Genomic DNA, 18,251 nt, shown 5'->3' with positions numbered 1-18,251 from the left:
ACTGCTTTCCCAGGCCATAGCAGAGAGCTGGATCGGAAGAGGAGCAGCCAGAACTTGAACTGGCACCCACATGGGATGCCAGCACTGCAGGCAGCAGCTTTACCTGCCATGCCACAGTGCTGGCCCCTAGATTTCTTGTTTTTAATAATGAAGTATTTCAAATACATGTACATGTTGCTGTAATTATTTCCCATTTTTACTTATAGCATATTTTTAAAAATTATTTATTATTTATTTGAAAGGCAGAAGAAAGAGAAGAGATCTCCCATCCACTGGATAAGTCCCCAAATGCCTGCAACAGCTGGTGCTGGGCCAGCTCAAAGCTAGGAGCCCAGAACTCAATCCAAGTCTCCAGTGTGGGTGGCAGGAAGCCAAGCACTTGAGCCATCACCTGCTGCCTCCAGGGTGCACATTAGCAGGAAGCTGGATCAAAAGTAGAGCCAGGGGGCTGTCGTGGTTGTAGCACAGCCATCTAGCATCCCATATCAGAGCGTTGGTTTGAGTCTCAGCTGCTTCTCTTCTGATCCAGGGTACACACCAGAGAGAACCTGAAATCGGGAACAGAGCTAAGACTCCAGCCCAGGTACTTCCATCTGAGATGCGGGCATCCCGAGCAGCGTCTCAGCCCCACACCAATGCCAGCCCCTAACTTGTTTGTTTTAGATGCCCCCTTATAGAATTTAAATTTCTCTAATATAGTTGAAGTCCATTTTGCCATGTTTATTCATTTTGTATTGATGATGGAGACTGTGGTCACAGTTCTCAGTATAAAAATATGTCTTTGGGCATGACATTTTTTTTTAACTTTTATTTAATGAATATAAATTTCCAAAGTACAGCTTATGGATTACAATGGCTTTCCCCCCATAATGTCCCTCCCACCCGCAACCCTCCCCTTTCCCACTCCCTCTCCCCTTCCATTCACATCAAGATTCATTTTCGATTCTCTTTATATACAGAAGATCAGTTTAGCTTACATTAAGTAAAGATTTCAACAGTTTGCTCCCACACAGAAACATAAAGTGAAAAATACTGTTTGAGTACTAGTTATAGCATTAAATCACAATGTACAGCACACTAAGGACAGAGATCCTACATGAGGAGTAAGTGCACAGTGACTCCTGTTGTTGACTTAACAAATTGACACTCTTGTTTATGGCCTCAGTAATCACCCTAGGCTCTTGTCATGAGCTGCCAGGGCTATGGAAGCCCCCTGAGTTCACCGACTCTGATCATATTTAGACAAGGCCATGGTCAAAGTGTAAGTTCTCTCCTCCCTTCAGAGAAAGGTACCTCCTTCTTTGATGACCCGTTCTTTCCACTGGGATCTCACTTGCAGAGATCTTTCATTTAGGTATTTTTTTTTCCCCCAGAGTGTCTTGGCTTTCCATGCCTGAAATACTCTCATGGGCTTTTCAGCCGGATCCGCATGCCTTAAGGGCTGATTCTGAGGCCAGAGTGCTGTTTAGGACATCTGCCATTCTATGGGTCTGTTGTGTATCTCACTTCCCATGTTGGATCGTTCTCTCCCTTTTTTATTCTATCAGCTAGTATTTGCAGACACTATTCTTGTTTATATGATCCCTTTGGTTCTTAGTCCTATCATTATGATCAATTGTGAACAGAAATTGATCACTGGGACTAGTGAGATGGCATTGGTGACATTTTCTTGAGAACAAATAATGTAGAGTGGAAGAGAAAAAATTAATTTTGTTTCTGGTGCTTTAGGTAGAAAGGGAACTGGTTACTGTGTGTTCTAGTGTTATGACCAGATTATTATAAGTTCCTAAAAATCAGAAACTAGGTCTTTCTCAGCTCGATGCTTCTTTGAGTTTTCTACAAAGAATATTTAATAAATGTTTGTGACATTGTATGCTTTAACATTCAGGGCTAGCATAACTCTTCATATATTTGAAAAATTGATGGCTAGCAATTTGCAAAGCTTAGCACTTTTAGCTTTGATATTTCCAATGTCTGATCTTTTCCACTTTACCATTTAATTCAGAAACACAATTAAAAACACTTAAAAAGCAAGGTTTGCCAAACAATTTGTGGAATATGTTACCAGTTGTAAATATACATTGTATGTATTTATAAACAAGCATGTATATTTATTTATATAATGATAGTTTACCTATGGAAGGATAAATAAGGAATCAGTAACTGTTAACTTCCAGGAAAAAGAATGATATGGCTGGGAACACTGATAAGACTTTTTGCTATATAGCTTTTCAATCAAAAACTAAGTTGTTACTTTGAATTGCTTTTTTAAAAACTCCCTTTATTTTTATTTTTTAAAGATTTATTTTATTTATTTGAAAGTGTTAGAGAGAGAGAGGTAGAGACAGAGAGAGAAAGAAGTCTTCCATCTGCAGGTTCACTCCCCAAATGGCTGCAACTGCCAGAGCTGAGCCTATCAGGAGCTTCTTCTGGGTCTCCCACGTGGGTACAGGGGCCCAAGGGCTTGGGCCATTGTCCGCTGCTTTCCCAGGTGCATTAGCAGGGAGCTGGATCAGAACAGTAGAACAGCTGGGACTCACCAGCACCTATATGGCCGGCTTTTTTTTTTTTTATTTTTTTTTATTTTTTTATTTTTATTTTTATTTTTGACAGGCAGAGTGGACAGTGAGAGAGAGAGACAGAGAGAAAGGTCTTCCTTTGCCGTTGGTTCACCCTCCAATGGCCGCCGCGGCCAGCGCGATGTGGCCGGCGCACCGCGCTGATCCGATGGCAGGAGCCAGGAGCCAGGTGCTTTTCCTGGTCTCCCATGGGGTGCAGGGCCCAAGCACCTGGGCCATCCTCCACTGCACTCCCGGGCCACAGCAGAGGGCTGGCCTGGAAGAGGGGCAACCGGGACAGAATCCGGCACCCCAACCGGGACTAGAACCCGGTGTGCCGGCGCTGCTAGGCGGAGGATTAGCCTAGTGAGCCGCGGCGCCGGCCACCAGCACCTATATGGGATGGTGATGCTGCAGACTGGAGCTTTAACCCACTGTGCCACAACGCCGGGCCCCACAACTCCTCCCTTTAAAAAGGCATTTTAAGGGGATTTATGTTGTAGTACAGTGGGTAAAGCCACTGCCTGCAACGCTGGCACCCCAGTGAGTATCTGCTTGAGTCCTGACTGCTTCACTTCTGATCCAGCTCCCTGCCAACACTCCTGGGAAAGCAGTGGAAGATGGCCCAGGGACTTGAACCACTGACACCCATGAGGGAGACCCAGATGGAGTTCTTAGCTTCTGGCTTTGGCCTGGCCCAGCCCTGGCTATTGCAGCCATTTGGGAAATGAACCAGATAACAGATTCTTTCTCTCTCTCTCTGCCTTCCTCCCCTCTGTATCTGCCTTTCAAATAAATAAGTCTTTTTTGTTTTTTTTTAATTCACATGGGGTCAGAATTTTAAAAAAAAAATCACATTGTGGCACAGCAGGTTAAACAGCTGCCTATGACACTGGCATCCCTTATGAGCACAGGTTCGAGTCCTGGTTGTTCCACTTCCAATCCAGTTCTCTGATAGTGTGCCTGGGAAAGCAGTGGAAGATGGCCAAAATGCTTGGGCCTTTGTACCCATGTGGAGACCCAAAAGAAGCTCCTGACTCCTGGCTTCAACCTGGCCCAGCCCTAGCTGTTGTGGCTATTTGGAGAGTGAACCACAGAGGAAAGATTCTCTCTCTCTCTCTCTCTCTCTCTCTCTCTCTCTCTAACTGCCTTGCAAGTAAATAAATAAATCTTCAAAAAAAAAAAAAAAATTCACGTGATTGTCATATTTCCCTGAATGCAGCATACTATTTTAAAGGCCATTTTATGGTTATTTTGTTTTTGATTTTTTTTTTTTTTTTTTAGATTTTACTTCTTTCTTTAATAGAAAGCTTTGGCCTTTTATCTTCACAGTTTATGTAGAATAACTTGCGTAACAAAGCATTTTGGTATTGGCAGACAGGAAGTTTGCTGTTCTTTGGAAAATAAATACAAATCAACCAACCATGAAGGCTCTGCTTTGCCTCACTCAGCAATCTAAATATCACCCACACACAATTTATTCAGCTCGAACATGCTCAGAGAAAGAAGGATTTTAGACAAGAACACTTAGGGCAGCCATCTTTGGAAGAATACTTTTGTCCCTTTAGTGATTAGATAGAGCTTAGGTTTTCTGAGTTCAGTGCCCCCGGCAGAAGGCACATTCCATTATGTTGTAAGGGCTTTCCATTGGGTGGGCTTTGCTGTAACTGGGGAAAGCAAATTCTGAGTGGTCCTAAGGAAGGGTAATTTGCATGTTCACAGAATTCTACCCTAAAGCACCTGCTGCTGGGCTACCAAGTGAGTCTCATAGTTTACCCCAATCTAAGGGGCTGTGCTGCTTGTACTGACATCCTTGCCCCGCTTCTCTGAACTCCCAGTTACCAAAACCACAGCATCGATATCAGAGGTGAAATTTTTCACTGGTGTGGAGAAGTTTCAAATGTCTCATAAAGCAAATGTGTTATCCCTTGTCCCTGCTTTTTACCTTTTGAATGTAGGGTATGGCACGGTAGGGGAATGGTGGGCAGTGGAGTTGGGGGAGAGTCTTATTTCCTTATGGTAAGGCCATGGTGCTCAGAGAAGGCAGCAACCTGGAGGGGTAGGGTAGGGTGACGAGGAACTGAGGTGTATGTTAAGCCTTTCCAGAAGAGGTGACACTCAGACATAGGTTTGAAGGGTGAGTAGGAGTCCAGGCAAGAAGTGTTAGGAGAGGGATTTGCATCTAAAAGACACAGAAATGTGGAGATGCACTAGTTGAATTGAGGCAGTTGCTGTGTCTGGAGCTCTGGCAGAGTAAGGCTAAGAAACACGGACTACATGTTTCTTATCAACAACTTGGAGCAACAACTTGGACTTTATCCTATATATGTCCCATAGGTAGTGTATTCTGTTTAGTGTGATAACCACATATATCATCTTTGGAAAAATAACTTTGAAAGTTTGTTGGAGACAGGTTAAGACTAGAGACAGGCCAATCACTTCAAAGCTGTTATTAATAGTCCAGAGCTAAGATGAGGGACTGGACCAAGGGAGGTCCTGGTAGGATTGAAGAGGAGAGGACACATTTGGTGGATATTCAGGAGGTGGAATTGACAGAGCTTAGAGGGTATGGAATGCGGAACAGAAAAGATAAGGATGTTGAGGCCTTTGGATACATGGAAGTGCATAACTGAATCAGAGAACAGTTACGGAGGAACAGGTTTCGAAAAGAAGATGAGTTCAGTTTGGGACACTGACTTTAAGTGCTGTGACACATAGCAAGAGCTCTCTGGTGTGCATTTGGAGTTTGGCAGTCAGCAGTGTTGGGTAGGTGTTAACGATGCCTTGAGGGTAGGGTTTTTCATCTTAATTATCCTGCTGTTCCCCAGCACTAATTACAGTGCTTTGCATTTGAGCCACGGGGGTGTATAATGTTAAGATGAATAGATTAGGTTCTTATTAAGATATCATCTTGAGGGTAGGTGTTTGGCACAGCAGTTAAGACACATGTCAGAGAACCTGGGTCTGATGCCCGGCTCCTTTCCTGATCCCAGCTTCCTGCTAATATACATCTGGGAGAGAGTGGGTGGTGGCTTAAGTAGTTGAGTTGCTGCCACCCACTTGGGAGATGCAGACTAAGGTCTGGGCTCCTGGCCTGAGCTTAGCCCAGCCCCGGCTGTTGTGGGTACTTGGGGAGTAAACCAGTAGATGAAGACTCTCTGTCTGACTTTAAAATAAGTAAAATATATGGATTTAAAAAATTTTTTAAAAGATGTGATCTTGAGTCTTGGGAAAGTAAGTTCTGCTTTTAGGACCTGTATTTCCCTTTTTGTAAAGTGGTTGGTGGTTCTCAGCCAAACTAGCTATAGCCTAGTATGTTAGGCTTAGTTGTAAGGTATAGCAAGCACAGATTTTTTTTTTGAAAGATTTTTTTAAAGACTTACTTATTTATTTGAAAGTCAGAGTTACACAGAGAAAGCAGAGGCAGAGAGAGAGGTCTTCCATCTGCTGGTTCACTCCCCAGTTGGCCACAACAGCTGGAGCTACACCTGATATGAAGCCAGGAGCTTTCTCTGGGTCTCCAAGAGTACAGGGGCCCAAGGACTTAGGCCATCCTCTGCTGCCTTCCCTGACCATAACAGAGAGCTGGATTGGAAGTGGAGCTGCCGGGTCTTCAACTGGTGCCCATATGGGATGGGGCACTGCAGGCAGCAGCTTAACCTGCTACGCCACAGCGCCGGCCCCTAGATTTTATTTACTTGAAAGCCAGAGTTACAGAGAGGCAGAGAGAGAAAGAGAGAAGTCTTCCATCTACTGGTTTACTCCCCAAATGGCTACTACAATGGCTGGAACTATGCCGATCCAAAGCCAGGAGCCAGGAGCTTCCTCCAGGTCTCCCACATGGGTGCAGGGGCCATCTTCCACTGCTTTCCCAGGCCATAACAAAGAACTGGATTGGAAGTGGAGCAGCTGGGACTTGAACCGGTGCCCATATGGGATGCCAGCACTGCAGGCAGTGGCTTTACTGGCTATACCATAGTACTGGCCCCACAAAATTTTTTTTAATAAATGTTAAAGCTGGCCGGCACTGCGGCTCACTAGGCTAATCCTCCGCCTAGCGGCGCCGGCACACCGGGTTCTAGTCCCAGTCGGGGCGCCGGATTCTGTCCCGGTTGCCCCTCTTCCAGGCCAGCTCTCTGCTGTGGCCAGGGAGTGCAGTGGAGGATGGCCCAAGTGCCTGGACCCTGCACCCCATGGGAGACCAGGATAAGTACCTGGCTCCTGCCATCGGATCAGCGTGGTGCGCCGGCCGCAGCAGCCATTGGAGGGTGAACCAATGGCAAAGGAAGACCTGTCTCTCTCTCTCACTGTCCACTCTGCCTGTCAAAAAATAAATAAATAAATGTTAAAACTGATATTTCCTTGCCTTTCCAGTGAGAACTGATTTTGTCATTTCTTTTTTAGAAATTTTATTTTCCTCTTATTTGAGAAGCAGAGGGATAACACAGAGAAAGAGACAGATAGAGATTGTCCATCTGCTGGTTCATTCCTCATATGCTGACAACAGTCAGGGCTGGGCCATACCAAAACGAGAAGCCAGAAACTCAGTTTGGATCTCCAACATGAGTGACAGGGATCCAACTTCTTTAGCCATCACCTGCTACCACTCGGAAGCACCAGCAGGAAGCTGGACTTGAACTAGACACTCCAGTGTGGGATGCAGGCATCCCAAACAGTGACTTAACCAACCACTGTACCAAATGCCTGTTCCCTTGTCACTCCTTTATTGCATTCTAGTGTGTTGTCTTGAGTGTGAGAGAAAGGGGTGGAGTTATTTGGTCTGCTGGAATTTCACAACTCTGGGTTTACCAATGGGAGTGTCCCAGAGGGTGGAAACAAAGGTTAGGAATCACTGCGCTTAAGGACTTCCAAGTGAAAAGTTCTGTTTTTGTATCTAACACTTATCATTCTGATTATAAGTCATTTTTATTTTTGCAACTTCAGGAACTCTATTTTAAGAACCTCTCAAAGCAAACAAAAAAACTCATGGAGAAGAACGGGAATAACCGAAAGCTGCGGGTTTGCGTTGCTACTTGCAACCGTGCCGATTATTCTAAACTTGCCCCGATCATGTTTGGCATCAAGACGGAACCCGAGTTCTTTGAACTTGATGTGGTGGTACTTGGCTCTCACCTGATAGATGACTACGGGTAAGTAAGATGAAAGCATTTTCTTATTCTTCATTTGCAGCAGTGTCCTGGAGAGAGCTTGGATTTTGTGGCCATATGGACCCAGTTTCAAATTCCAGTTCTATCACTTAGTTTGTATGAGGCCCTATAGAAGTCACTTAACATCTCTGAGGCCAGTGTCTTCAGTTTATCAGATGGAGTGAGACCCTGCATTGTGGGACGGACACAGTGACATAAGCATACACCCAGGGCTGCTGCTCAGCAGGTGCTTGATAAATGATGGTTATAATGGTATTACTCAAAAGTACCACTAATAGATAAATAAAAATATAGTATGTGTGTGTGATTATTATAATGTGATTCCATGTAATGTGTTTTGTAGTAATTCTTTAAAATTGGTTATAGGTCAGCAGCATGTAAAATAATAGATATGAAATAAGATTTTAAAAATCTGATTTATAAGGTAAAGTAGAATGATAAATTATAATGACCATTGATATTCTGATGACATTAGGATTGCTATTGATCAGAGGCTCCCTATGAAAAATGAAATTTAAGCAATGTTTGAGGGAGCAGAATACATAATCCAGAAATGACCATTCACTTTACTTTACATAACAAAGTGTGGCATTTAGTGCACTCTTGTGGCATGAAAGTGTTAATGCATCACCTGAGATGGTCAAAAACACAATATTATGTGTGAAAGAAGCTGTGTTAAAGAAGAATTGTCCTTTTTAGATTATTCTTTTAGGGACAAGACAATAACAGGAAAACAAATACATAAAAACGTGCCTCTGAAACAACCAGTTTGGCAGTTTGATCTAAGAAAGTATTTAAGAGTAGAGGAGAAATTGATGGAAACCTCAGGGATCCATACATTTTTTTGAAAGTGTGAAATTAGTTATGACTCTCTAAGAAAATCCACTTGGGTGATAGGACAAAGTTTATGGAAGAGAAGTTTGAGCTAGAGCCAGGGATTTCACTTCTATAAGAAAGCTTTCACAGGAAGACTAGTGGGAGAGAGGCACTCATGAAAATTGTAGGTGGTTTCTTATCTGCCTTTCAAATAAGTAAAATATTTACTAGTTAAGTATTAAAATATTTACTAGTAAAATATTTACCTCGTTAAGGGTAGAAAGGTAGTCTTCATCTGATAAGACTGTTAAATAGAAAATTTGACCAGTACTTCATGAAGATATATGTTTAAAGTACATTTTCTTGTAAAGATTTAATTTATTTGAGATGCAGAGTTACAGAGAAAGAGATCTTCCATCCACTGGTTCACTCCCCAGATGGCCGCAATGGCCGGAGCTGGGCTGATCCAAAGCCAGGAACCAAGAGCTTCTTCCAGGTCTCCCACATGAGTGCAGGGGAGACACAAAGAACCATCCTCCACTGCTTTCCCAGGCACACTAGCAGGGAACTGGTGTGAAGTGAAGCATCCTGGGACTTGAACCAGTGCCCACATGGGATGCTGGAGCCAGAGGTGGCAGCTTTACCTGCTACACCACAGTGCCAGCCCCTAAAGTACATTTTAACACGAGATTATTGGTTGCTTCTGGCAAGAGAAATTGGACCAAAGTGACAAAAGTGAGGGACTTTCCACTGTAGAAATTTACAACAGACTGTCTGGTCCATGTTCTGGTTACTCTGTTTTAAACCAGCTTCTTGCTCAGGTGCACTCTGGGAGGCAGCAGGTCATGCGTCAAGCGCTTGGATCCCTGCCACCCCTGTGGGAGACTTGGAAGTTGTTCCAGGTGCCTGGCTTCAGCCTGGTCCAACCCTGGCTGCTCTGGGCATTTGAGGAGTGAACCAGCAGATGAAAGATCTCTCTCTCTCTGTCTTCATCTGCCTTTCAAATAAAAATAAGCAAATATGTAACTAATATTTTAAAAATAAAGTAATGGAAAAAGATGTACTATGTTAGTAAGCATAAAGGAGCTGGTGGGATTGTATAGATAAAGTGGAGTTTAATTCAATGAATATTACTAGAGACAAAGAGAGACTAAACTCCTACAGATATTAAAATGATGAGAAATCAATTTATGGGGCTAGCACTGTGGCACAGCAGGTTAAGCAGTACCTGCAGCACCAGTATCCCATATGGATGCCAGTTTGAGTCCCAGCTGCTCCACTTCCAATCCAGCTCCCTGCTACCTGGGAAAACAACAGAAGATCACCCAAGTGCTTGGGCTCCTGTACCCACATAGGAGATGCAGATGAAGCTCCTGGCTCCTGGCTTCAACCTGGCCCATCCCTGGCTGCTGTGGCCATTTGAGGAGTGAACCAATGGATGGACGATATCTCTCTCTCTCTCTGTAATTCTGCCTTTTAAAAAAAATAAATCTTAAAAAAAAAAAAAAAATGAAGGGGCCAGTGTTGTGGTAGAGTGGGTAAAGCTACCACCTGTGGTGCCGGCATCCCATGTGGGTGCTAGTTAAGAGTCCCGGCTGCATATACTTCAATAAAGTTGCATAAACCAATGAGTTAGCTGCCTGGATTAATCAGTATGGGAAACAATCTTTTGTAAATGCAAAGCTGTTTTTTGTATATACTGTTGGGATTTGCTTCATTGTTTGACATCAAATGATGATGTAAAGTTCAAAAGAATGAATATTTTGCCATGTTCAGTTAGAGTGCACAGTCTGTTACAGGTTGACACATTGCTTGACCTGATTTATGCAGAATTAATAAGCTATTCAGATAGTGTAGCTTTAATATGCTGCACCGTGATACTGGCAGCCCTGGAGTTCATAGATGGACTTGGGACCCAGCAGTTTTGAAGCGTGTATATGGAGTTTTAAGAAATTTATTTTCCAGGTGTAGCCCCATCTAACTAAAACTTATCTTCACCTTGTACACTTGACAGCTGATAAAAACATAACTTGGGAGTAATAATGGGTCAAAATTTACAAAATAAAGTACTGTTTTGGTGAAAAAAAAAAAAAAAGAGTCCCGGCTGCTCCATTTTTGATCCAGCTCCTTGCTAATGTGTTTGGGAAAACAGTGGAAGATGGCTGGGGCCCCTGCACCCATGTGGAAATCGGAGAGGAAGCTTCTGGCTCCTGGCTTTGGCCTGGCCCATCCCTGGTCTTGGAGGCCATTGGGAGAGTGAACCAATGAAATGGAAGATCTTGCTCTTGCACACATGCTTTCTCTCTCTCTGTAAACTCTGCCTTTCAAATAAATAAACAAATCTTTTTTAAAAAACATGAAAAATCAATTCATTAGGAAGGCATAACAATCCTAAATAGGTATAAATCTAATAATAGTTTCAAAATTCATGAGGCAGAATCTTGGAGAACCAAAGGGAGAAACAGATAAACCTGTAATCATAGTTGATTTTCACCCCATCTAGAGGAATTTATATAACAACTAGCCAAGGATACAGAAATCTGGTACAAAATGATCAATCACTTTAATGTGATTGACATTTATAGATCACTACATTTAATATTTAAGAAAAGTCAACCCATCAGACTGAAGGGGCAAACTTATACAGTCATCTCAATAGATACTGAAAAAGCACTTGACAAAATTAAGCAACTAAATATGATTAAAAAACCAATCTCTTAGTAAACTTGGCATAGAGGGACATCTCAATCTCATAAAGGCCATCTGTGAGAAACTCACAACTAACAGAATTCCCCCTTAGCTTGGTAACAGCTAAGAATTTCCACTTTTCCCGTCTTTCTTCAATTTGCACTGGCTGTGTAACAGCCAATACAATCAAGCAGGAAGGAAAAATAAAGGCATAATGATTGTCTTTATTTACATACAACATGACTCAAATTTCCATCATTCAGAAGTTTATATTTTAGTGACAGAGTCTAGGTATTCTGCCTCCCTGCTGTTCTTATTTTCTGTATTGTAGGAAAAAAAGTAAGCTTTATTTTGTAAGTAACATCTTTTTCTTATTAAGTACATATTTCTTCTTAAAAATTGATAACAAGGAAAAAAACTTAACTATATTAAAAGTGTGGTTTCTTTCTCCCTAAAAAAAAAAAAAAAATTCTTCCACAGATGTTTCTCCTCCCATTACTGAACGGGCAGGGGCACAAGCGAGCCTTCTAAGGTACAGGGTGTGTTCTGTGTGGATCTGAGTACTGGCTAACCTAGTATTTATGTAAGAAAAACTCGTAAGGCTACATGTACACTTAGGATACATGCTTGATATCTTCGTGGCTAAGGTTTACTTCGATTTATTTACTTAATTTTAGCAAATGAAAAAAGTTTAAGTGTTTCTTCCTTCAGGGTTGAAGGTGTTGCTTGCTTTTCTCACATTGTGAACACTGTGTTTAAGAACATGCCCTCGCATCTTTATTTCTCTCCTGTTTCAGAAACACCTATCGCATGATTGAACAAGATGACTTTGACATTAATACCAGGCTACATACAATCGTTAGGGGGGAAGATGAGGCAGCCATGGTGGAGTCAGTAGGCCTGGCCCTTGTGAAGCTACCAGATGTCCTTAACCGTCTGAAGCCTGACATCATGATTGTTCATGGAGACCGGTTTGATGCCCTGGCTCTGGCTACGTCTGCTGCCTTGATGAACATCCGAATCCTTCATATTGAAGGAGGGGAAGTCAGCGGGACTATTGATGACTCCATCAGACATGCCATCACAAAGCTGGCTCACTATCACGTGTGCTGCACCCGCAGTGCAGAGCAGCACCTGATATCCATGTGTGAGGACCATGACCGCATCCTGTTGGCAGGCTGCCCTTCCTATGACAAGCTTCTCTCAGCCAAGAACAAAGACTACATGAGCATCATCCGAATGTGGCTGGGTACGTATGTCAGACTGGCGTCAGCCAGCCAGCTGTTTTGTCAGGAAGTGCTTATTCCTCTTGGAAACTCCTGGATAGAATGTTCCATTTGCAACCACAAGGCTAAGGTTTTAGTTCATAAATCTTCCCACAAGGTATGACTACCTCTTCGAGATTAACCTCCTCTGTAAAATAGGCTACTGGGCTTGTCAGTTTTTAAACTTATGCCATATTGGTACAGTGGAATGTTTTTAAACAATGTTGCAGATTAATTTAGTTCCAAGGACAGATCCTGATATATCAAAAAGGGAAAACAGAAGCATGCTATGAAATAGTATGTGTAATATAATGCCATTTTATACAAACTGTAACAATGGGAAGGCCAGGAAGAATGTACACCAAGTCCTTTATTATATGGATTTCTGGTATGGGACTATGGATGTTTTTTATTTTTGTTTTCTGCATTTCATCTTTTAGTGCAATGGAGAAAATGATATTTTTACTGTTAATGACTTTCTTATGAGTTGTTGGACTACTCAGATGAGATAATGTTGAAAATACTAAGCCACTGGTGTTTAGTATAAGGGATTATGATGATGATGATGATGATTTTTTTTTTGACAGGCAGAGTGGACAGTGAGAGAGAGAGACAGAGAGAGAAAGGTCTTCCTTTGCCGTTGGTTCACCCTCCAATGGCCGCTGCGGCCGGCGCGCTGTGGCCGGTGCACCGCGCTGATCTGATGGCAGGAGCCAGGAGCCAGGTGCTTTTTTCCTGGTCTCCCATGGGGTGCAGGGCCCAAGCACCTGGGCCATCCTCCACTGCACTCCCTGGCCACAGCAGAGGGCTGGCCTGGAAGAGGGGCAACCGGGACAGAATCCGGCGCCCTGACTGGGACTCGAACCCGGTGTGCCAGTGCCGCTAGGTGGAGGATTAGCCTAGTGAGCCGCGGCGCCGGCCAGCTTTTGTTTTTTAATAATAATCATCAGGCCGGCCTGCTTTTGTTTTTTAATAATAATCATTGGGCCGGCGCCGCGGCTCACTAGGCTAATCCTCCGCCTAGCGGCGCTGGCACACCGGGTTCTAGTCCCGGTCGGGGCGCCGGATTCTGTCCCGGTTGCCCCTCTTCCAGGCCAGCTCTCTGCTGTGGCCAGGGAGTGCAGTGGAGGATGGCCCAAGTGCTTGTGGTGCACCGGCCACAGCAGCCATTGGAGGGTGAACCAACGGCAAAGGAAGACCTTTCTCTCTGTCTCTCTCTCTCTTGCTGTCTCTTGCTGTCCACTCTGCCTGTCAAAAAAAAAAAAAAAAAAAAAAAACCACAAAAACCATAGTTCTTTGACTAGCTTTTTTCTCTTTAATGAAGTCTTAAGGTCTGAAATTTTCAATGATCAGTGATCTAGCTTCGTGGAAATTACCTTCTGCTAATCAGAAAATAGATTCACAAACAGATTGCCAATTGATTAATTTATGTAAGAGTACTATCCCAGGGAAAAATCAAGAGTAAACACCTATTTAGGATCTTTCTATCTGCTGGTTCACTCCCCATATGGCTGCAACAGCTAGGTCTGGGGCTAGCCAAAGTAGGAGCTTGGAAATCCACCAGGTCTCCCACATGGATGGGAAGGGCCCTAGCACTTGAGCCATCCACTGCTGTTTTCCAAGGCACGTTAGCAGGAAACCAGATCAAAAGTGGAGCATCTGGGACTCAAACCCATGCTCCTGTGTGGGATGCTGGCACTGCAAGTAGTGCCTTAACTTGCTGCACCACAGTGCCATCCCCGTTTCTGCTTCCTCACCTACAACTTCTCATGTTATCCCTCTGCTTACAGGAAAACAGAATTGGCAGGCCACTTAGAACATTCAGTTTTGTAACCAGAACATTAGCATGTGTATATAATAGTCCTAGTAAACATATTAGCAGAGTGTAAAAGACATGTTAAATTCCCAATGTAAACTGACTGCACTGTCATGAAAGGGTTGAATGGGAGAGCGGAAATCACTGGGTTATGGAGACAGAGGCAGAGTGGTAATGTCAGAAGTTCCAGGTTGACAAGCAGATGCAGGCTTTGCACAAAATGTATTCTTGCCAGATGCCGTAGCTGTGGCTCATTGTCTTGTGTTCTCTTTTCTCTGGCTTTCAGTAAGATATCTAGTTTTTGCTGTTTTGCCATCCTTCTTTCATAAACACATAGTTTAAATACTTGTTTGCTTTGTGGCCTAACAGGTTAAGCTTGTGATGCTAGCATCCCATCTGGGCACGGGTTCATGTCCTGGCTGCTCCACTTCCCATCCAGCTCCCTACTAGTGGCCTGGGAAAAGCAGCAGAGGATGAACCAAGTGTTTGGGCCCCTGTCACCCACATAGGAGGCCCGGATGAAGCTCCTGGCTCCTGGCTGTGGTCTGGCTCAGCTCTGGCTGTTGCGGCTGTCTGGGAAGTGAACCAGTGTATACAGGATCTCTGTCTCTGTAACTCTGCCTTTCAAGTATATAAATTAAAAAAAAAAAAAAGTTCTTTTAATAACGTTAAGTTTCAGATGTTCTGCATTGTCTGGTTGTTTTCTGTGTACTATGAGCATTTTTTTTTCCTAATTAAGTAATTAGTTTGAGAGACAGAGAGCTCCCATTCACTGGTTCACTCCCCAAATGTGTGCAACAGCTGAGGTTGGGCCAGGCCAAAGCTGAGAGCCAGGAACTCAGTCAAGGTCTTGCACACGTGTGGCAGGGACTCATGGACTTCAGCCGACATCTGACACCTCCCAGGGCTGCAGGAAGCTGGACTAGGGTTTCAAGAGCATTCTGACAGAGTGCAGGTGTCCCCAACGTGTCTTACCTGCTGCACCAAACGCCCGCCCGCCCGCCTGCACAGGTGTTTCCTCGTTACACTTAAAACAGGAAATAGATGAAAACGGAGGAAACCTGTGGCATTCTTCTTAGCCATCCACTGGCTCTGAAGCAGCGAGTTGTATAGAGTGAGCCTCCTCGTGGGGCTGTAGAGGCTCCACAGTGCCCTCACTTTGAAAGCAAAATTGCCCCCGGAACCCTAAAGAGCAGAAAGACTGGCCCGCTCAGTGGTCCCAGGTGCGCAGAACCGAGAGAAAGGAGTGTGGGGAGGAGGGGCCTCCTGGCGAGACCACGTTCTCCCGTACACAGCTGCCGTACAGGCTGACACTGGCCTCTCCCTGCCAGTCGAGTGAGCCAATTCACAGAGGGGCAGACTTGGCCTGAAGGCAGGTTGCAGCGCATGCGTAGTATTTCCGGGTCAGGCTCCTCAAGTCTTTTATTGCCACCATGTCCTGCAGTTTACCACTTCTCTTTGAAACAGTTTTTTTCTAATGGCCCTGAGCTACAGCCAGTAGATGACCTGGATTTATGTGGCTTGCGTCTTTACAGACTTCTGTTAACAGTAACATGAGAGGTTGTCTTCCTTTTGATCTTTGAAACTCTCATGCTTTATCATGTTTTGTGCAGGCCTGTACGTCTTTTTTCTACTCTAGAAAAATTTAATAATTGTATACCCCTCCCTCAGTTTAGAAACTAATGAGACCAATAAGTTGTTGTTTTTATTTAAATAATTATTTATTTATTTTTAAAGATTTATTTATTTATTGAAAGGCAGAGGCAGAGAGAGAGAAAAAGAGAGAGAGAGAGAGAGAAAGTCTTCCATCTGCTGGTTCACTCCCCAGATGGCCACAATGGCCCCGGAACTGGGCCAATCCAAAGCCAGGAGCCAGGAGTTTCTTCCTAATCTCCCATACTGGTGCAGGGTCCCAAGGATTTGGGTCATCTTCCACTGCTTTCCCAGACCATAGCAGAGAGCTAGATCAGAAATGGAGCAGCCAGGACTCAAACCAGCAATCATATGGATGCCAGCACTTCAGGGAATGGCTTTACCCACTATACCACAGTGCTGGCCACTTAATATTTGTTTGGAAGTTGGAGTTTATAGAGAGTAAGGGAGAGACAGAGAGAGAGAGAAATAGTGTGATCTTCCATATGTTGGTTCACTCTCCAGATGGCCGCAATGGCCAGAATTGGGCCAGGCCAAAGCCCAGGGCAGGAACTTCATCTGGGTCTCCCACATGAGTGCAGGGGCCCAAGTACTCAAGCCAGCCTCCACTGCTTTTTCCAGGCCATCAGCAGGGAGCTGGATCAGAAGTGAAGCAGCCTTGACATAAACCAGTACCCTTATGGATGTCAATGTCACAGGCAAAAGCTTTACCCGCTACGCCACAACACAGGCCCCAAGACCAATAAGTGTTTTAAAATAAAATTTTGGAGCCACTATGATATTTTAAATCAAATACCTCTAGAGATTCTAACTTAGTAAACTCTTATGTTACCATTAAGTCATAGAAAATAATTCCTGCTTATTGAATTTGGAAATTAATGATAGACAATATAGCTCATGGTGAAATTGACAATTAATGTGACAAAGATAGTCTTTCATCCAAGATGAGTGAAAAAAAATTAAAAAATAAGTAAGTGGAGCTCTTTCAGTTTTATGGGATAATACAGGCTCTGTGAAATAGTGTCTTATGCTGTTTGGCATAGCACTGTCAATCCAAAGCTCTTACACTTTAATTTTTGGCAAGGAACTGTCCTTGATATTCCAGCGCAGGGATGAGGGAAGCCTTTCTAGTTGTCGGGTGGAGCTGGACACACTTGCCACTTCTGTGTCGCAGGGTGTCATGGGGATGCCCCTGTGCATCATACAGAATGTGCTCAGTGCGCTCTCCAGCTCCAGGTGCCCTGGATCGAACATGCTACCATTCATTAGAAGCATGTTAGGAATCAGGGAGATCACGAATTGTCATGCCTAGAATATGCTGGATTTGAAAACAATGCATTTCCAGCGCTTGCTATTTAAAGAATTATATTTGTGGTAGCAAATATCTTTGTAAAATGTGAAGTTTGCTGAACTCTTGAAATTGTTGCTGGAATCTCTTCTCATTTGATCCTAATTTGGATGCCCTGCTTAGAATGTGACAAAGTGTTTTTATTCTAGAATTTTTAAAATGTCTGCTTTTAGGATTTGCCTCTTTCATTTTTCAGATTCCTAATTAATTAATCAAACTGTGGTTTGATTTTCTTTACACAGGTGATGATGTAAAGTCTAAAGATTACATTGTTGCACTGCAGCACCCTGTGACCACTGACATTAAGCATTCCATTAAAATGTTTGAACTAACATTGGATGCACTTATCTCATTTAACAAGCGGACCTTAGTTCTGTTTCCAAATATTGATGCAGGTAATTGAACTTGAAAATGAAATTATGCCACCTACCTTTTCAAATTTCATGCTTCCATTACTTCTTCTATTGACTGTCCTCCTTTCTTGATTGAAGATTGCATTCACGCTTTAAAGGATTGCCACTTTTGCTGTGAGATCACAGAGTTTGCGGTGCTTTTGTTGTCTAGCAGAAAAGCAGTAAGAAAGAAGGGTAACAGAAAGTCTCCTTTTTTCCCGTCCACTTGAGCCTCACATTTAGTCTCTTTCCTCCGGTTTCCACCAACAGGAAACCTCAATAGCCACAAACCTTAGATGCTGCAGCAAGAGTGTCTCAAGGAAAGTAATGCTTCCACTGACCACAGGAGAAGTCGTCAGTGTTATTTTTGTTTTCTTTTTTCATTCTCAAGCCTGCCCTCGTTGATCACTTACTGGTGGCTGGTGCTTTAGGCATTGGTGCTAGTTAGTGGGGGATGTGCGATCCAAATGAAAAGTGCCAGAGCAAGGCCTGACCCTGGGGAATTTTCAAATACTGGTTGTTGTTAGTTGACACCACTCATTGCTGA

General features: G+C 43.5%; 1 protein-coding gene and 1 long non-coding RNA gene across 5 annotated transcripts in view; one reads left to right on the top strand and one right to left on the bottom strand.

The window, feature by feature from the left end:
• GNE (glucosamine (UDP-N-acetyl)-2-epimerase/N-acetylmannosamine kinase) overlaps positions 1–18,251 on the top strand; it is a 57,905-nt gene that overhangs the window by 16,721 nt on the left and 22,933 nt on the right. For all 4 annotated transcript variants that reach the window (XR_016211072.1, XM_051856366.3, XM_089300824.1 and 1 more), the window contains 3 exons: positions 7,503–7,708; positions 12,028–12,479; positions 17,555–17,707. Coding sequence is in view for 3 of the 4 variants with exons in the window: in XM_051856366.3 (XP_051712326.1) it covers positions 7,503–7,708; positions 12,028–12,479; positions 17,555–17,707 (811 nt within the window). In the remaining variant the exon portion in view is untranslated. The remainder of the gene's footprint in view (positions 1–7,502; positions 7,709–12,027; positions 12,480–17,554; positions 17,708–18,251) is intronic.
• On the bottom strand, positions 209–17,969 carry LOC127493459 (uncharacterized). The gene is made up of 2 exons (XR_016211110.1): positions 17,743–17,969; positions 209–548 (listed from the first exon to the last, which is right to left on the bottom strand). It is a non-coding gene; the product is annotated as an uncharacterized LOC127493459 (long non-coding RNA).

The sequence above is a fragment of the Oryctolagus cuniculus genome, chromosome 1, assembly GCF_051225735.1.
Source record: "Oryctolagus cuniculus isolate XC-2025 breed Fujian yellow rabbit chromosome 1, ASM5122573v1, whole genome shotgun sequence".
NCBI lineage: Eukaryota > Metazoa > Chordata > Mammalia > Lagomorpha > Leporidae > Oryctolagus > Oryctolagus cuniculus.
The sequence above is the reverse complement of the archived record's forward strand: the minus strand, read 5'-3'. Positions and strand labels throughout refer to the sequence as shown.